General features: G+C 52.2%; 1 protein-coding gene across 2 annotated transcripts in view; it reads left to right on the top strand.

Annotated features, from left to right (window-relative positions):
• PGBD5 (piggyBac transposable element derived 5) overlaps positions 1-17,533 on the top strand; it is a 98,972-nt gene that overhangs the window by 48,776 nt on the left and 32,663 nt on the right. For both annotated transcript variants that reach the window (XM_045783143.2, XM_087863111.1), the window contains exon 2: positions 16,764-17,191. In XM_045783143.2, the coding sequence (XP_045639099.1) occupies positions 16,764-17,191 (428 nt within the window). The remainder of the gene's footprint in view (positions 1-16,763; positions 17,192-17,533) is intronic.

Raw genomic sequence — 17,533 nt, 5'->3', positions numbered from 1 at the left:
AGCTGCATTTCCTTCCAGAGTCTTGACAAACAATACCCCTGGTCACAAAGAGGAGTATTTATAACCAGTGGAAAGCACAAACAAGTATTTGACTGCCATATTAACATTTTGGGGATTCTTTTATTTTTTGTAGCCTCATTAAAAATTCATCCCCAAGTCTGTACTGCTTTCAGTCACCATAAGTTTGGGGTGTTTTTGCCTGTTTGCTCTTAGGCCTTCTTAAAATTGTACGTAGGGGGAGGAGGAAATCCCAAAGAAGAAAAAGGGGCTGGAAGCCTTTGGAATTGTCTGGAGAGAATTCACTGCAGGCCCCTCAGCACGGGGGCTTGAACAGGGAGCATGGGACTGGGGCTGCAGGCTCTGGAAGAGTGACCTGGGACTGGAGATCCCTCCTTCTTCTCATGGACTTTTGTGGCCTCCTGTGTAAGGATTGGAGAGTGATGCTTGAGCCAACGAGGCCACAGCACACAGGATATCACTGCTAGGAAGGGTTCTGGAAAGAGGCCTTCTTTCTAGTTTTGCAAATGAAACCTCCCTTGATGTCGAAAGGGTGGTTAGAAGGACATCAGGACCTCGGGTACCCGTCTTTACGATCTCACCCACTGTTCTTTCTCTACGTCTAAAGGCCCTAATGTTGAATTACATCATTTGTTTCCAGAAATCATATTCAGGAAAACGTAAAGAAAAAAATGGAAATTACTTATAATCTTAATACTCCAAGATGATCATGGGAACCTTTGACTGAAATCTTTTCAGTCATTTAGAGTTTACAGACACTTTTTTAAGTTTGGACTATACCATTTGTACTGCTTTCTAATCTTTTTAAAGATGGTCTCATGACAGTTTTCTTATGCCCTTAAATATTCCTCAAGAACATTCCTTTTTTAATGTCTAGAGAACGGCATATCATGAATGTTCCCTGTTTGGGGACATTTAGTTTATCTGGACTGTTTTTCCTTTATAAAACACACGTACGTCTCTGAATATGTCCTTAGAATAACATCAAAGCTTGTGAATGCTTTGTAAAGGCACATTTCTTCTTAGAAATTTTATGCCTTTGAAGTGCCCTGGATGACTCTTGATTTCGGCTCAGGTCATGATCTCAGGGTCCTGGAATTGTGCCCCATGTCGGACTCCACGCTCCGTAGGAAGTCTGCTTGAGGATTCTCTCCCGGTCCTCCTGCCCCTCCCTCCTGCTTGTGCACGTGTGCACGCGTGTGCACGCGCTCTCAGATACATAAATACATAAATAAAATGTTATGCCTTTTTATACTTGCATAAGCAGTATGTTTCTGTGAGCTCTAAATAATACTGGGGGCTGGTCTTTGAAGTATGCTCAAATGTTTGGGGGAGAGGGTGTCATCTTGTTTTGCCCTTCCCCACTAAGCATGGCAGATACGTGGCCCCTTGCACCCTGGTCACCGCCACCCACAGTGGGCACTGCTCATCAGCCCCAGCACCATCCTTTCCCTGGCCACAGACTTCACAGTCCTCCTTAACATGTATACAGGTGGCTACTGACTATTCAAGTCGACACCAGAGCCAATACCTATTTGGCATCTCTGAATCAGGGATTGACACCTGTTCTGAAGAGGTGTGCACGGTCCTGGGTTTTACTCATTCTTGGAGAGGTGCATGGGTGTGTGCAGGAGCTGGGGGTGGGGAAGCACCACGGGTGATATTTCCAAAGGCATCTGGACGAGACCGAAATCTACCAGTCTTCACCCCAGTCACTGTCATTCGGTAGCCACCCTGCTCTCTACCACTGGAGTGATTTAGGAAATTGAAGCCTTTGATATTCATTGATGCCTTTATTAAAATGAAAACTCCCTTGGGAAGGGTCCTACGTGAAGGCAGACCCACTGGTACTTCAGTTCTCAGTCAAGATCCTGGCAGTGCTGCACAGTTTGGGTCATAGGGAGCACTTGGGCAGGGGTGCACCCTGGAGAAAGCGTGGGCCAGCAGGAGGTGGCAGGAGGACCAAAGCCACCTCCAGGGCCCTGAAACCTCCTTGCCCCCACCTCAGTTGACACCCCGTTTGGCCACAATGAGGCTCTGTGGAAGGGACCCGCATATCACGTGTCACGTGTGCTGATCGGCTCCCATCCAGCAAATGTGGTACGAGCGGAGGGAGGTGGGATGGTAACTTCGTCTCCATCACCACTTCGCTAACAGTCCGTTGCAGAGAGCATCCCTCTTTAGGGAAGATGTGAAATTAGGGTTTATATGGAAGCATGCCCGCCTTCCCGCATCCACCCTGATCTGAGGGGTTGCAGTTGAGAGGAGAATTTGGTGGTATTAGCGTTTCCATGGGTTACTCTCCAGGAGCAACCTCTTTATCAACTAAGAGCACACTTGTGGGCTGATGGCGGGGAAGATGTTACGCCATTTGCCAGGTACGGTGTAGTGTTCCGTGTCTCCTTACAGCTTTCACTTCTGATTAGTCACTCTAGTTTTTTTGTCTTTATGCATGAAGATTAGGAACAGGCGTGTATGTGCTTTGCAATTGACCTTTCTGGTGTGGGGTCGCCTTGCCCAGGAAGGGAATGTGGAGAAACCCAAGCGCTACAAAACTGCTGTCTAACCGCGGTCACAGTGCGATCTAATGTGGGTAATCTGATTTGTCAGAAGGCGAGCGCTGAGCAGCTGAGGACCCTGCTTGTTCCATCATAAATGCCTTCAGCTTGTTCTTTCCTGACTTACGACCTTGGAAATGCAGTTGCCTGTGTTTCGTGGGCAGTTCTCCTCCTTGCTGTCCGTGTGCCTGTGCCTTGGCGGGGTAGGGTTGCCTCCCAGTAGGAAGCGTTTACCTCTCCTCCCTGCCCCACCCTGTCACCCTCCTCATCCTCCGTGCTTCGGCAGCCGGTGTGGAGCTGTGATCGGCACGTGGGGAACTGCACTGGGTGGTGTGCGTCCAGAGCAAGGCAGCCACATGGGGGAAGGAAGCAGCTTGGATTCGGACCCAAGCTCAGACCTTGAACGAATGGCCCAAGCTCTGTGCCTGTTTTCACATCTGCAAAACTTCCCTTAGAAATGTGGTGTCAATGTACATAAATCCCTATAGGCACATCATCCCCTCTGAATTAAGGTTAGAGTCCTTTCCCCACACTGGACACCTCAAACTTCAGTACCTCGTGGAATTAAAGAATGTACCTCAGAGGCTTCCTTCCTGAAGGAATAATCTGCCTTTTGTCCAACTCGAACAAATCTGTTGGGTACGGCACAACGCACGCTGGGTTTCTGCTCTTAAGTTCTTTGATGCAGTGGCCCGGGGCTAGGTGGCAGTCACCTCTGTCATCCTCAAAGAGCAGGTGTTTCTTAAACACCCCTGAATTATTTAGAATTCGAGTCCCAGTCGGTTCTTTCCAGTGGCCAGAAGCAGGCCCCCAGGACTGATTCAGTGACATCCTGATTGGCCCGAATGAAAGCTGCCGCTCTCGGCCTGGAGTTGGGTCTCATCCAGGGGTATTTTTCTCTGTTGATGCTTGCATTTTTGTAAGACCCTCATGCTGAAGCTGCATTCTTTGAAGTTTAGGAAAAATAACATTGCCACGAGATAGGGCAATTAGATAGAATGGCTTTTGTGTTACCAAGTATCAGCCGCAGCTCAGAAGACACACCGGCGAGCCTCAGAGCGTGTGCTGTTGAGACAGCCGACGGTCTTGCTGATCTGAGCTGGGCTGTGACTCTGGACAGTGTCTCTGAGCGCCTGGTCCCATCCATACCCAGACAGGGAAAGGAGGTCCCCGTGATACACCAGCAAGTGTTATTCTGCCAGCCCGCATTTATGGAGTACCTATTCTGGAAAAGAAGTAAAATGAACCCCTGTGTCTGTGGGGCTTGCATTCCCGCTAATACATGGGGTCAGATCACAGATGGGCAGTTTGGGGGGAGGCTCTTGGCTTCCTCTACCTCATTTCTGTAGAGGCCTCCACTGCTGTTAGCTATGTGTGTTGGGTCGTGTTGTAGGGGGCATTGGAACTGGGAGAATCTTCCAGGAAAATGGGCCACAGCGTGGTGGTCAAGGGCGTGGACTCAGGCTGGGCCATCGGGCGTGGATTCTGGTTCTGCCCCTTGCTAGTTGTGTGACCTCAGGCAAGTCCCTTAACCTGTCGGTGACTCAGTTTCCTCTTTGGATTAGTGGGGGTCAGTGATGGTACAGATCTCTCAGAGCTGTCATCAAGGAATAAGTGAACCAAGTTATCATTTATAAAGCAGCACACACATAAAACATAAGTGATGTATACGTGTATGCTAAGTAAAATAAACGTTTTTCCGTATTTACTGACAAATAAATGAAATCCCCACCTCAGCAACCCGTGTGGAGCTGGACTTGGGACGTGCGACCCTGAGAAAGGAAAGGCTCCTGGAAGGAGGGGACGGTAGGAGCCTGGAGGCCAAAATTGCCTCCACTCAGTCACCATAGCATTGACCCTCTCCCATCCGATTTATTTCCTCCTGGGAAGGTGAGGCTGCAGGTACCACCTGTCCTGGAGGCTGCAGGGTAACTGGTGGGACGGGGTCAGCCTCCAGTGCTCCCCCCACCGGCTTAACTCCGTGAGTTGTAGCGTGAATGCAGACTCTCTTGCTAACTGGCCAGCTCTGTCCTCGTCCTTTGCCCTATCTGGCATCGGCCCTACCTTCATTTTACGATGACATCAATGCCTGGGCTGCTTCTTGCTCACTCACTTGGGGACAGTCATTACCGGGATGCGCTTCTTTCTTCCTGTCACCCTGGTATCTGTTTCTCCATCCCAGCTCCCCTTTGTCTTAACTTCTCCTCCTCTCATTCCACATTCCCTCTCCCAGGGTGTGGGTGGCTGTGCAGGGAATTAGAGGGATATAATTAGCGTGCAGGGATAAAGCCCCTCCAGCTTGCCTTCAGGGCCTGGTACCATCTGTCCCTGCACAGGGTGCCATGGGTGGCTCAGGGCAGTAGAAGGGGGAATGGGAACTCCCCTGGAAGCCACGCCCTTTGCTCTCCCTGCTGACCTTGGTGATCCTGCAGTGCCCTTCTTCCGGTGCCCCCAGCACACACACAGACACGTAGCAAATACGACGGCCTGATGAACAGAGGGAAGGAGCACGGTGTGGGGTCCACAGACCAGGGCTGGGCCGTGAAAGGCGGGAGTGGCTGTGCTGGTGATGCCAACCACGAGGGGAGGTGCCACCACCCAAGTCCTAATAGGTTTTTCTGGGGAGGGAGTCCGGTACCATCCCCCTGCCTCCACGCACGACCCGGCAGAACCAGCTGTCTGCGTGGGGAGGAGAGCCCAGGAGCCCGGCCGCCCTGGACTGCAGGGGCCGGCGGCGGAGGAGGAGCTGTCCCTACTCGCACTCCCGTAGGCCCAATTCCATGCAGTCGTCTTTGATCTCCTGTGCATCGCTGAGCTAACCACCGTCACGTCAGCACAGACACTGGCCATCGCTACACAGGAGCCCTTTCTCCGGCAGGGTGTCTTTGGCCCCAGAGCAGAAGTCCAGGCTTGCCCTTCTGATGCCACCAGCTGGGTTCAGGTGGCGGTGTGACCTGTACATTCTCTTTCAGGTTGGAAAGGGCCAAGTCCTTTCCTCCTGGGGCCTCATAGAGCCTTCTGGCTTCTCCACAGACCCTGTCATTCTCTCTGGCCTGGGGCCCAGGCGTTGTGGAGGTCACGACGGGCCAGTGCCAATTGCCTTCTGTCTGCTTCCTTGGGCTGCTAGTATTTTTTCAGTGCTAAGACTGGATTACAAAAATGGCACATTTTATATGCCCAACCCTGCTTGTGCATCTCTGTAACTCTGTGTTTAATCTCGTGTAGATAAACACAGAGGTCTAAATCCAGGGTCTCGAAGAATGTGAAGTGTAGGTGCGCGGGTCCCACCCACACCCCTGTCCCTTCTTCAGGCATACGCATGCACCCCTCCCTCACACGCATGCGCGCATGCGTATGCCCCCCCCCATGCATGCGCACGTGCACACCGTGTGGTCCTGCTGGTGCCTTGGGCTGCCAGCAGGGGTCCCTAGACCCAGACCCTGTGCAGGCGTCTTGGACCTGATCCTGTCAGTCTCTTTGTCTCTCCCTCATGGTTTTCCTCTGAGTCCCTCAGTGCTCTCACCTCCGTGAGCTGCAGGATGCTGTCAGTGACCCTGAAATCTGAAGAGTCATTAGCCTTTGAATACATTTCCCTTTTCACCCACTCAGCAAGATACCTCTGCGAGCACCTCAATGGGCCAGACACTGTTCTAGGCAGTAAAGATACAGTAGGGAACTCAACAGACAAAATCACATGCACCCCTTCTGGTAACCTCTTCCTAGGGATTCGCCATAAATGGTAAAAGCCCCTACTGACTTCCTCCAGAATCATCCAGGATTTCCCATTTGCACTCCAGCAACCAGACCTATTGGTGGGCCCCCGTGGTCCCCATCCCGACTCGTTTTCAGGGAGCGCCATTGTGCTTCAGCTCCGAATTCTTTCTAAGAATTTATTTCAGTCAAGAAAACACTCCCAAGTCCATATATATTTAAATAGTCAGTTTTCAACTTTTGTCTTCTCTCCTTAAGCCTCTCTCCTCCTTCTGATGCTTCCCCTCTGCCTTCCTTCACAGCCGTTCTGATGGTCAGAACTTCATCACACGCGTGGAAAATCTGAAGCAACCACAAAGCTAGAAAGACTCAGCCATCCGGGGAGTCTTTATGCCTGCATGCGTGGGATGCACCTGGCGGGGGAAGGAGAATGTCAGCTCCTCCATTCACCAGCTCGTGCGACCTTGAGCAGGTTTTCATGAGCACGTGCTTCCACAGCTGCAAAGTGGGTGTCCCAGCACCTCTTCGGTTGGCTGCTGTGAGAATTAAATGCGGTCAGCTAATTGCTGGTTGTGGTGCTTGATGCAAAGACGACCCTCCATCAGGCACACCAGAGTTTTCTATTCGGTCAGGTGCATATTTGGAATGCACCTCTTAAAGCCTAGGTTGACGGCCCATCCTTTTCATTGTTCACACTCTCCCTGCGTGCCTGGGACATGCTCCCTTTCTCCATTGCCTTTCTCGGAGGACGGAGTAGGGTGGTCCTGGGGAACAAGCACCATGCCACGTGGAACTGGCCAGAGCTGGCAGCAAGGTGGGGTTGGGCTCAGTCAGTGGGCTCAGCTAAGGCCCAATGCTCAGGAGGAGGTAGGTCTGGGGGAGGAGCCTGAGGAAGAAGGAGCACCCCAGATAGAAACTGGACATGAACCTGGTTTAGTTAGGGATGAAGAGCTGCAGTGGGCGTGCTTGGCGCAGCAAGAAGGAAGCGAGAAAAAGCTATGAAGTCATGGGGGAAATGAGCAAATTATCTGTGTGGCCCCTCCCCACTGGCCACTGTGCACGAAATGGGACCTTTGGGTGGGCTCGCCCCAGACAGTGGCCCAATAGCCTCTCAGCACTGCATCCCTTCCCAATCATCTTCTTCCCAAGTGGGAAGCACGTTCCTGCTGCCCTTCCTGTGTCTGAGCAGAGGCTTTAAAAATCCAGCCTCCTGTGAGAAAGAGACAGAGTGTCTAAATGCAACATAAACCGTGGTTGCTAAGGCTGCTGTTCTGTAATAGCCATCTGCTAAGTCGGCTCTGGGAGGTAGGACAGGAGCCTGGGGTACTGGACCGGCGGATGCTGGTGTGCATGTGATTCACCCCCGTTACTGGGCACCCGCCTGGAAGCAGGCGCTGTGTGAGGCACCTCCCACTTCATCCGCACCCGGACTGTGAATGTTGTGGTATTGTTAGCTTTGCTTTAGCAACATGGATGCTGTGGCTCAGCGAGTCCTAGAGAGTGAATGTTTGTGTCCCCCCTAGAGTTAATGTGCTCCAACCTAATCCCCAAGGTGGTAGTATTAGGAGCTGGGCCTTCGGCAGGTGCTTACATTATGAGGGTAGGGGTCTCCTGATGGGATTAGTGTCTTAGAGAAGACAAAATCTCCCTGGACCCTCCTCTGTGTAGAAACACAGCAAGAAGACAGCTCTTCGTGAACCAGAGAGTGGCCTTCACCAGACGCCAAGTCTGTCAACACCTTGATCTTGGACTTCACCTCCAGGACTGTGGGTAATAAATTTCTGTTGTTCAAGCTTCCCAGCCTGTGCCATTCTGTTGTGGCATCCCATACACATGAAGATTAGGAGATTAATTTGCCCCCGGTCCCTCACCTCATGAGTTATGGAGTGGGAGCCCAGTCCAGGTCCTTGACTTTGTTGGACAGCAACTATTTCAACATGGTGATAGGAGACCTGCATATAATTCTTTACATTCCTCAGAATACTCTCGTCATTGTCTTTACTGTTTCATCAGTCTTGGGAGGGAGATGAGGCAGGTTATCAATGAAAAACTAAAACCCAGAGAAACTTAAATTTCACAGTGGTTCAATTAGACAGTGAACAAACCAGGAACAGAACAAGCTCCGGCCCCTCCCCGCCCTCACCCCCAGCAGCAGGTGACTCCACCTCTCATCTTTAATAGATACCTCTCTCAACTGTGTTTTTGTTAGCTCTAAGGAAAAGTGAAATCTGTGATTTGAGGGGGGAAGCGTCCCAGTGGATAAGCCTGGTCCTAGGTGGAGGGGCTGGTCCAGGGCACAGGGGTGAGTGTGGTCTTAGGTGGAGGGGCTGAGCCTGGTCCAGGGCACAGGGGTGAGTGTGGTTCTAGGTGGAGGGGCTGGTCCAGGGCACAGGGGTGAGTGTGGTCTTAGGTGGAGGGGCTGAGCCTGGTCCAGGGCACAGGGGATGAGTGTGGTTCTAGGTGGAGGGGCTGGTCCAGGGCACAGGGGTGAGTGTGGTCTTAGGTGGAGGGGCTGAGCCTGGTCCAGGGCACAGGGGATGAGTGTGGTCCCGGGCGTGAGGCCTGAGCCTAGACCAGCCATTCTCTCAGGCCACAAGGACTGAAGAAGACTATGGCACACTTAGCTGTGGGAAGACTCACAAACTCATGAATGCTCATGGGATAGCCTTGTCACCTGGCCTTTAGGCTCCTGCCACTAAGGGGGTCAGAGTCACAATGAAGCTCTGTACCTGCCCGCATTCATTCACTCGACATCTGAGCTGTCGCTCTGTAGCTATGTCTGTGATTGCTACTTAAATGGAAACTGATCTGGTGGGAGGGGTGAAAGTTCCTTGTTCTGTCTAAGCACGTGGGAGCTGATCTCTGTTCACTAACAAAGTCCTGGTCTGGAACGTCGAGTACCACTGCTCCAGACAGAAGGGACACTGGAGGGTCCTTGGGCCCAGGAGTGTGGCGGTGAGAGCTCACCCTTTCTGTTTCAGCTGCTCCCCGTTAGCTCATGGCATGTGGGGGTGCTCAGGGTCACCTCTGCCCAGCAGAGCACCCCCCCAGACGCTTTAGAGTGGTCAGCGACAGGTGGCAGGTACTTGAGTTGGCTGTTGCACGTGAATGGAATTGTATGTTTCATGTAAGTTATAGACTATTTCTGGTACGTGTATAGGTGCCTTGTGTGGGAATGGTTTTGAAGCTGAGCTGTCTTGGGAAGTTTTCACGTGTCAGGCTTAGGTGTCTGTCACCCCTTCTCTGTAAAGTAGCTCTTTTTCACATGACATCTAGTCAAGGTTGTAGATTTGCTGTCTGCATTAGCCAACAAAATAGCCGTCTTCTGGAAGAGCCGCATACCACCATTCTAGGGCCCATGTTTCCTGTGAACAGCATCAACTCGGGGGGTCCGATTCCAGAATTGTTTCTTTGGGTTGCCAGCTCGCCAGCGACTGTGCTGTGTTCCTTGAGGAAGACCACACAGGGGCACTCACAGAGTGTAGTCTTCTGTGTCCCCGACAGGGAGGCCCTGCAACCAGGCACACACCTGCTGCTGCCCTTGGGGTTCTCTGGCCGAGTTTCTCGCATTTTCTAAGGGCTCCAGAGAGTGGTTCAGAGCTTCATATGTCTTCCATGGGAAGGCACTGTGTAGAGGACTGACCGTAATCTGAGCCTACATTGGTTGGTTGGTAAGCATTGCAGGTCAGACCGAAATAGGAAGGGGCATGGGGCGCTGGGCTGCTCACAGCTGCCCAGTGAGACAGGTGTGGGCTGCCCCATCGGGCCACGCAGATGAGGGGCTGAGCTCTAGGGAGGTCAGGAGCACGGCCAGGACCCAGGCCCTAGGCTCCCACCCCTGTGTGCAGACTCCTTGATTTGGCTGTGAATCGAACTTGTTACTGGTCCCGTAGCTGTGGGGCACGAGGTTAAGCGAGGAAGGGAACCTTGGAGTTCTGAGGTGGCCGTGTGGCTGGATTGTGCAGCGGAGACCAGGGAGGGCCTCCGCAGTTCATCAGACAGACCGCTCACCCTGCACGTCCGTCAGCCGTGGGGTGGGGAAGGAAAGAAATGGAGAGAAATGAGGATTCATTTAGCGGAAGATAGAGCCCAGCTGCGGCCGGCACTGAGGACAATGGCTTGACTATGTTCCGTGTTACCCTTTTATAGAATGTAACGTCTCAATTTTTTTTTGTATGTCTCAGCTGAGAGGAATATTTTTGTGATAATGCGGGATGTTCTTTTATATTTTTATATTTGCTTGATTTTGCCTGGAGATAATTATTTCATTATTTTAAATCCCGAATTCAGAATATTAAGCAATCCTTATCTATGTCACAAAACTGCAGATAACTGATGGCCTAAGATGCCATTTTATGCAAGATGCCATTCTCCTCTCAAAGTGAATGCTTTTGTGTCTAGAGGGTTGGACTCTAGAAAGACACACGTTTTTTCCCCAGAGAGCATGAAGGTGGGGATCAGGGCCCTGGGTGGCTTTGGTCATGAAGTGGGCACAGGGAAGGCAGTTGGGGGCCGCTCCCTCGGGACCCTACTCACACCCAGCGGGACTCATGGCGGACCGGCCAGGACGGGCCGTGGCCTGTGTTTGAGGTCCTGCAGCTTTCACTCACTCCGCGATGCTTCTTACTGCCATTTGATGGGCAAGGAAACCAAGGTGCAAAGAGGTTGTGTGGTCCGCCCAAGATCTCATAACCAGCAGCTGTCGACAGGGAGGGAGGTCCAGAAAAAGTCCTGAAGTGGTTTCCACCAGTTCAGGGAGGGAGGAAATTGAACAAAACAAGACCCAGAGCCAGCCCACCTGAGCTGGGGACCTGGAAGTCTCTGTGATGCTCTCCCTCCCACGTCCTGCCCACTGATCAAGTGTTCCAAATTCCCAGGTGGGCTCCCTCCCCAGGACTTACCGTGCTGCCCCTTCTTGGCTCCCTAGACCTCACGTGTGTTCTCAGAGGGGTGTGGGCAGAGGTGTGCCTTCCCCTGCCGCACCTGCCCGGGCTCCCTGCCCAGCTAGCAGAGGTGAACCCTGCTGCACTGTATTGTACTCCTTCCGGCCTCACCCACCCCAGCCCTATCAGCTTCCTCTTCCACACAGATGTTTCTAGCTGTCTCTTTTTTTTTTTTTTTTAACCAGGCATTAACATGGACTGCTGTCCCAGAAACCAGATCCTTCCTATGGGGCTCAGCAAAGATGCCCTTCTGAATGGGCTGTGGCATCTGCCCTTGCCACTCACCCACTCTCTATTCACCTTATCGGTGCGTGTGTCCAACATGCCGTGAGCTGGGCTAGGAGCAACATGACAGCCTTTACCTTGGCCATCACACTTCAGCTGGGTCAGAGGGTGGGATAGCGGAGGCAGACCCGAACAAGTATTTAAGTCCCTAATGAAACTGTCCAAGACTCTGATAAATGCAAGGAAGGAAGCCTACTTGGGATGGAGAGTGACGAACCAGCAGTGGTGTCTGCTTGTGGTTGGGTGGGCTTCATCACTGGGGGAAGCTGGAGCCCCAGGACGGCTTGCATCCCACAGATGGGTCTGCATGGATGCAGGCCCTGGGGAGGAAGGGGCTTGCCAGGGCCCGGGCCTGCCCCCAGCTCTGTCTGCACACCTGCTTGCCTGGCCTTGGAGAGTGGCCTGGCACGCAGGGCCCTGAGCCCTTGATAAGGAATGTGCTTTGCCTTAAGCGCAGTGGGAAGTCACAGGAGGGTTTTAATTAAGCAGGGAGTGTTGTGATCTGGTTTATATTCTTTAAAAAATTTTTTTCTCGTTGCTATGAATCATTTGGGGGAGGCCGTTTTTGTCTTCTAGGCCAGAGGTGGTGGCCGCCTGGGCCAGAGCGGTGCAGTGGGTGGCTGATGACGCACTGTAGAGGTGGAGGTGGTGGGACGTGCTGGCGGGCTGGATGTGGGGGTGCGGGGAGGAGAGGAATCCATGGTGGTTCAGGTTTTTGGCTGAAGTAACTGGAGGGGGTTGGTGGAGAGGAGCCAAAAGGGAGAGGACAGTGAGGGATCTGGAGTTTCAGTCTGGACATGTGTGGTTTAAGATACCAGCCTAGCTCATGTCCTGGTACAAATGGAAACGATGCATCGATGAGGCCGCTGGCTGGTGGAGGCTCTGGCCCCAGGGATCGAGGGAGCCGGAGGAGAAAGCTGCTGTGGTCACCCCTCAGTTAGGTCCCTGCCTGAGCTCAGTGGCTTCGGGAACAGTCCAGGCGGTTCCTCCTAAAGCATGAGCGTGATCTGTGGCACTTACAGCCCTGCACACTCCGGTGAGGGGGTGGGGGTCCTGGTCCTGTGCCCCTCCGTGTCTGCAGCCAGGCTTCTCTTTTGTGCGGTCCGCTAAATGCGGGACGTTTGCTGTGGTCACACAGCCTTTGCAGGAGATGTTCACTGCCTGAGGTACTCCGTAATCTCCCTGCCCCCACTCCACAGGGGGTTGAGGACTTTGCAGCCACCAGTCTTTAAAGCCACCTTATGCGGCTCTTCCAGGGGGCCTCTCAGACCTCACCTCCCCAGGATCTGGATTCAGGTCCCTTTTTTGGGGGGGGGGGGTCACTGGGTCACTCTCTGCTGTCTGCTGCTGTCATTACACTGAGAACTCCCAGGGAGAAAGTATCGGGTCTTATTGCTTTCTGTTCCCAGGATCATACGACACTCGAGTGTTCACTGTTCACCTGCCCTTGTGTTACAGTCCCCTTTCTAAACAGGACATCTTTTGTAGTCACTCCTGAAAAGAGGTGTCGGTTCCTAGCTTGGGGTGATGGGGGAATCTCTTTGGGGGATCTGAGCATAAGTGAACCATTCTTTTGTTGTTGTTGTTTTTATTTATTTATTTATTTATTTGAGAGAGAGAGACTGGGGAGGCAGAGGGAGAAAGAGAATCTCCAGCAGACTCCCTATTGAGCACAGAGCCCGATGGAGGGCTCCATCCCACCACCCTGAGATCATGACCTGAGCTGAAACCAAGAGCCTGACGCTCAACCAACTGAGCCACCAGGCGCCCCTTACTGAGCCATTCTTAATGCTACTCTGGGTCTGCGGGCCTGCTGGGGCATCCTGGGGTTGAGGGGACAGGTGATCCCCTGTAGGCTGAGGGATCCAGACGGGCGATGGTGATGGGGCTTTGAGAGGTGACGTGGTGGGGTGGGGAGGGGAGTGAAGAGGGGGAGAGGAGGGAGACGATTACAGGAGTTTATGACCTGGCAATGCATCATCGACACCATCAACTTCCAGAGCCCTGTACCCCCAGCCCAGACGCCAAGGGCACGCACACCTGCTCTTCCTCCTCCGGGTCCTCCCTACCACCCTGCCCCCATCCCCATCCCCGGTCCCATGCCGCCTTCGCATTTTTTGCAATGCAGGTACCCCCTTTCCCTTCAGAGTTCCTCTGGCTGTGCATTGTAAACCTACATCACCCACTGTGAAATGTGTGCAAGGCAGAGGTGGAGGGAGCTGGTGGGGTTTGAAACCACGCACCTGGCTTAAGTTGTGTGTGCACAGAACAGCCACATTCCTCCTTGCCCACTGGTGAGAGCAGAAGGGACGCTGTTGAATAATTACAGCAGACAGCCGGTGCTCTTGGACTGGCTCTGGGCCAGCTGGGACGAAGGTCACCCTAACTGTAAGGCGCTTAGAAGTGAGTGACCTGGGGCTGTGTCCCTAGACTTCTGAGCATCTCGTTCCTCACCTGCAGAAGGGGATGATGCTTCACGAGGATGTCGGGAGGATCACATGGGCTAATATCTGCAAAAGCTCCTATAAATGAATCAAATGTAAGAGAGGCTTATCTTGGCTGGGGGTGCTGCCCACCCCCAGGGCCGTATCATGAAATGGTCATATTAGAAAGTTGGTGATATGGATTGAATCTTCTGAATGGCATTTTCTCCCTCTCTCCCCTCCCTCTCCTCCTCTCTCCTTCCTTCCCAGTGACTGGCCTGTGCCAGCACTTCTCAGACATGCAGCATCACGCAGCTGAAGGAGGCTGCGAAGGATGTTTGTAAGTCCAAACTAAACAGATGAGAGGGAGCCGGCTACTTCCCACTTGCTTCCTGGAGCAGTTGGCCAGGGCAGAGTTTGCTGTGAGAATTCGTTTTGCAATAGCCTGGGAGGCAAAATTACTTGAAAGATAACTTTTGGAAGAGAAAATTTCATTCTGCTTACTCAGCATGATGGAGCAATTAAAATGCTGGTTTTCCTCCTCTTGGAGAGCTACCCCTGAATAATTTATGGCTTCACCCACCAGAGTCTGTAAGTCTTCGCTGAAATACAGTGATTTCCACTAAGAGTGGGTGTGGGGCTGCAGGCTGTCCTTGCTACCCGGGGCCCCTCTGACTCTGGGCCTCGGTGTCACGGCAGCTCGTGGCCAAGAGCAGTTAGGCGCCAGTGGCACCAGGAAATTGTTTGTGACCGTGACTATGGTGGCTACTTGGCTCTCTGGCCTCAGTTTTTTCTTCTGTAAAATGAGGGCAGAGCATCGAAAGCCCTCAGCCCAAGTCACAGGATTTCTGTTGATAATGTCTCAGTGAAGGTTTCCAAATTTCCCCAGCAGCCTTGCAAAGCAGGTGTTCCATTTTCCACGTGGGGCAGACGAAGATACTTCTCTAAGACTGTGCAGTTAGCTACAAGTAAATTCAGGGTTTCGGCTCCTGAATCTATCTGATTTAAGACGTGGTCTGTCTTGTCATTGTCTTACTTTGCTGTGAACCTGTTTTTCAGAGACTGCCTAAATCAGTAGTAGAGAAAGGGGGGGTTTAAAATTTTGAAGAATGTGCATAGCTTTTATTAGAAATTGCAAAGCCTTAATGAATCATCGAGCTTTACATCAGAAACCGGGGATGTACTGTATGGTGACTAACATAATATAATAATAAATCATTAAAAAAAAAAAAAGAAAGAAATTGCAAAGCCTGTCTCCTGAAGAGTTATCTGGCTGGCTCAGTCGGTGGAACATGCCAGTCTGGGTCTCGGGTCGTGAGTTCGAGGCCCAAGTTGGCAATAGAGATTACTTAAAAAAGATTAAAAAAAAATAAATCAAAAAATGGGCAGAAGATATGAACAGACACTTTTCCAATGAAGACATACAAATGGCTAACAGACACATGAAAAAATGTTCAAAATCATTAGCCATCAGGGAAATTCAAATCAAAACCATACTGAGATACCACCTTACGCCAGTTAGAATGGCAAAAATTGACAAGGCAAGAAACAACAATTGTTGGAGAGGATGTGGGGAAAGGGGATCCCTCCTACATTGTTGGTAGGAATGAAAGTTGGTACAGCCACTCTGGAAAACAGTGTGGAGGTCCCTTAAAAAGTTAAAAATTGAGCTACCCTATGACCCAGCCATTACACTACTGGGTGTTTACCCTAAAGATACAGACATAGTGAAGAGAAGGGCCATATGCACCCCAATGTTCATAGCAGCATTGTCCACAATAGCTAAATCGTGGAAGGAGCCGAGATGCCCTTCAACAGATGACTGGATTAAGAAGTTGTGGTCCATATATACAATGGAAAATTACTCAGCTATCAGAATGAATTCTCAACATTTGCTGCAACATGGACGGCACTGGAGGAGATAATGCTAAGTGAAATAAGTCAAGCAGAGAAAGACAATTATCATATGATTTCTCTCATCTATGGAACATAAGAACTAGGATGATCGGTAGGGGAAGAAAGGGATAAAGAAAGGGGGGGTAATCAGAAGGGGGAATGAAACATGAGAGACTATGGACTATGAGAAACAAACTGAGGGCCTCAGAGGGGAGGGGGGTGGGGGAATGGGATGGACCGGTGATGGGTAGTAAGGAGGGCACATATTGCATGGTGCACTGGGTGTTATACGCAACTAATGAATCATCGAACTTTACATCGGAAACCGGGGATGTACTGTATGGTGACTAACATAATAAATCATTAAAAAATTTTTTTTTCTTACAAATCTCTACATACTGTTAGCCTGGCTTAAGTCACTATATGGAATTGAAAGCCATATCTCTTAAGGGTGTGTGTGTGTGTGTGTATTTCAAGTGGCTGTCCCTGCATTCTCAAGAACTGTGAGGTTTTTATGCCCCTTCAGAGTGATTCAGCAATAAATTTCAAGTTGCCACGTGGGGAGTTCCAGGACAGAAAGATTGCAGTCTCCCCTGGGTGGGCATTTCGGGCCCCGAGGGGTGAAAGTATTCTTAGAGAAGTCACCTTCCTTTACAAGAAAGGTGAAGCTTGAAAGTCACGGTCAGGCCTCGGGGCTGGTTCGGTGCATCTTGCGTGGGTGGCCTTCCGCCGCGCGCGTCCCTTTTCCTGCGGGGCGGCGTTCGTGCGGGCTGGGCGAGAACGCTGGGTGCGCGGTGCGGGGAGGACCCGGGACCCGGGCTCGCAGGGTGGCGCGGCCGCGGAAGGGCACCCGGCGGAGCTCCGGCGCTCGCCCCGCCGCGTGCAGTGCCTGCCGCCGCCAACCCCTGCTCCGGCCGCCTCTGTTTCAGGTCCAACGCGAAAGATGCCCCCCGGCGCCAGCGCCATGGACTTCTTCCAGCTCTTTGTCCCGGACAACGTGCTCAAGAACATGGTGGTGCAGACGAACATGTACGCCAAGAAGTTCCAGGAGCGCTTCGGCAGCGACGGCGCCTGGGCCGAGGTGACGCTGACGGAGATGAAGGCGTTCCTGGGCTACATGATCTCCACCAGCATCTCCCACTGCGAGTCGGTCCTCAGCATCTGGAGCGGCGGCTTCTACAGCAACAGGAGTCTCGCCCTCGTCATGAGCCAGGCCCGCTTCGAGAAGATCCTCAAGTACTTCCACGTGGTGGCCTTCCGCTCCAGCCAGACCACACACGGCCTCTACAAGGTCCAGCCCTTCCTCGACTCCCTGCAGAACGGCTTCGACTCTGCCTTCAGGCCTTCCCAAACCCAGGTGAGGCCCGCGGGCGGGTGGCCCGGTCCCCACTGCCCCTGGGCCTCCTGGAGGGTAGCCCCCCAGCCCGCTTTTAGCCGCAGGGCGCCCTTGCTCTCCCCCCAAACCCCAGACTCGCAGCTCCGAGGCGCAGAGAGGTCAGAAAGCAGGGATTTGCTCTGACCCGGTTTCCCTCCTCCTCCCCCGCATCCTCCTCCCTCCCCTTAACGATGCTGGCTTTCCAGATTCCGTGTTTCCAGGCTAATGTTAATTTTCTTCTATTGAGAAGAACCTCTAATTGTAACTGTCCTGTGTTCTCTGAGTACGTACCCCCTGTTAGCAGTGAAAGGGGCTAAAGCCTTG

The sequence above is a fragment of the Ursus americanus genome, chromosome 6, assembly GCF_024610735.1.
Source record: "Ursus americanus isolate L20-20 chromosome 6, mUrsAme1.1.p, whole genome shotgun sequence".
Taxonomy (NCBI): Eukaryota; Metazoa; Chordata; class Mammalia; order Carnivora; family Ursidae; genus Ursus; species Ursus americanus.
This window is presented reverse-complemented; position numbering and strand designations above follow the sequence as displayed.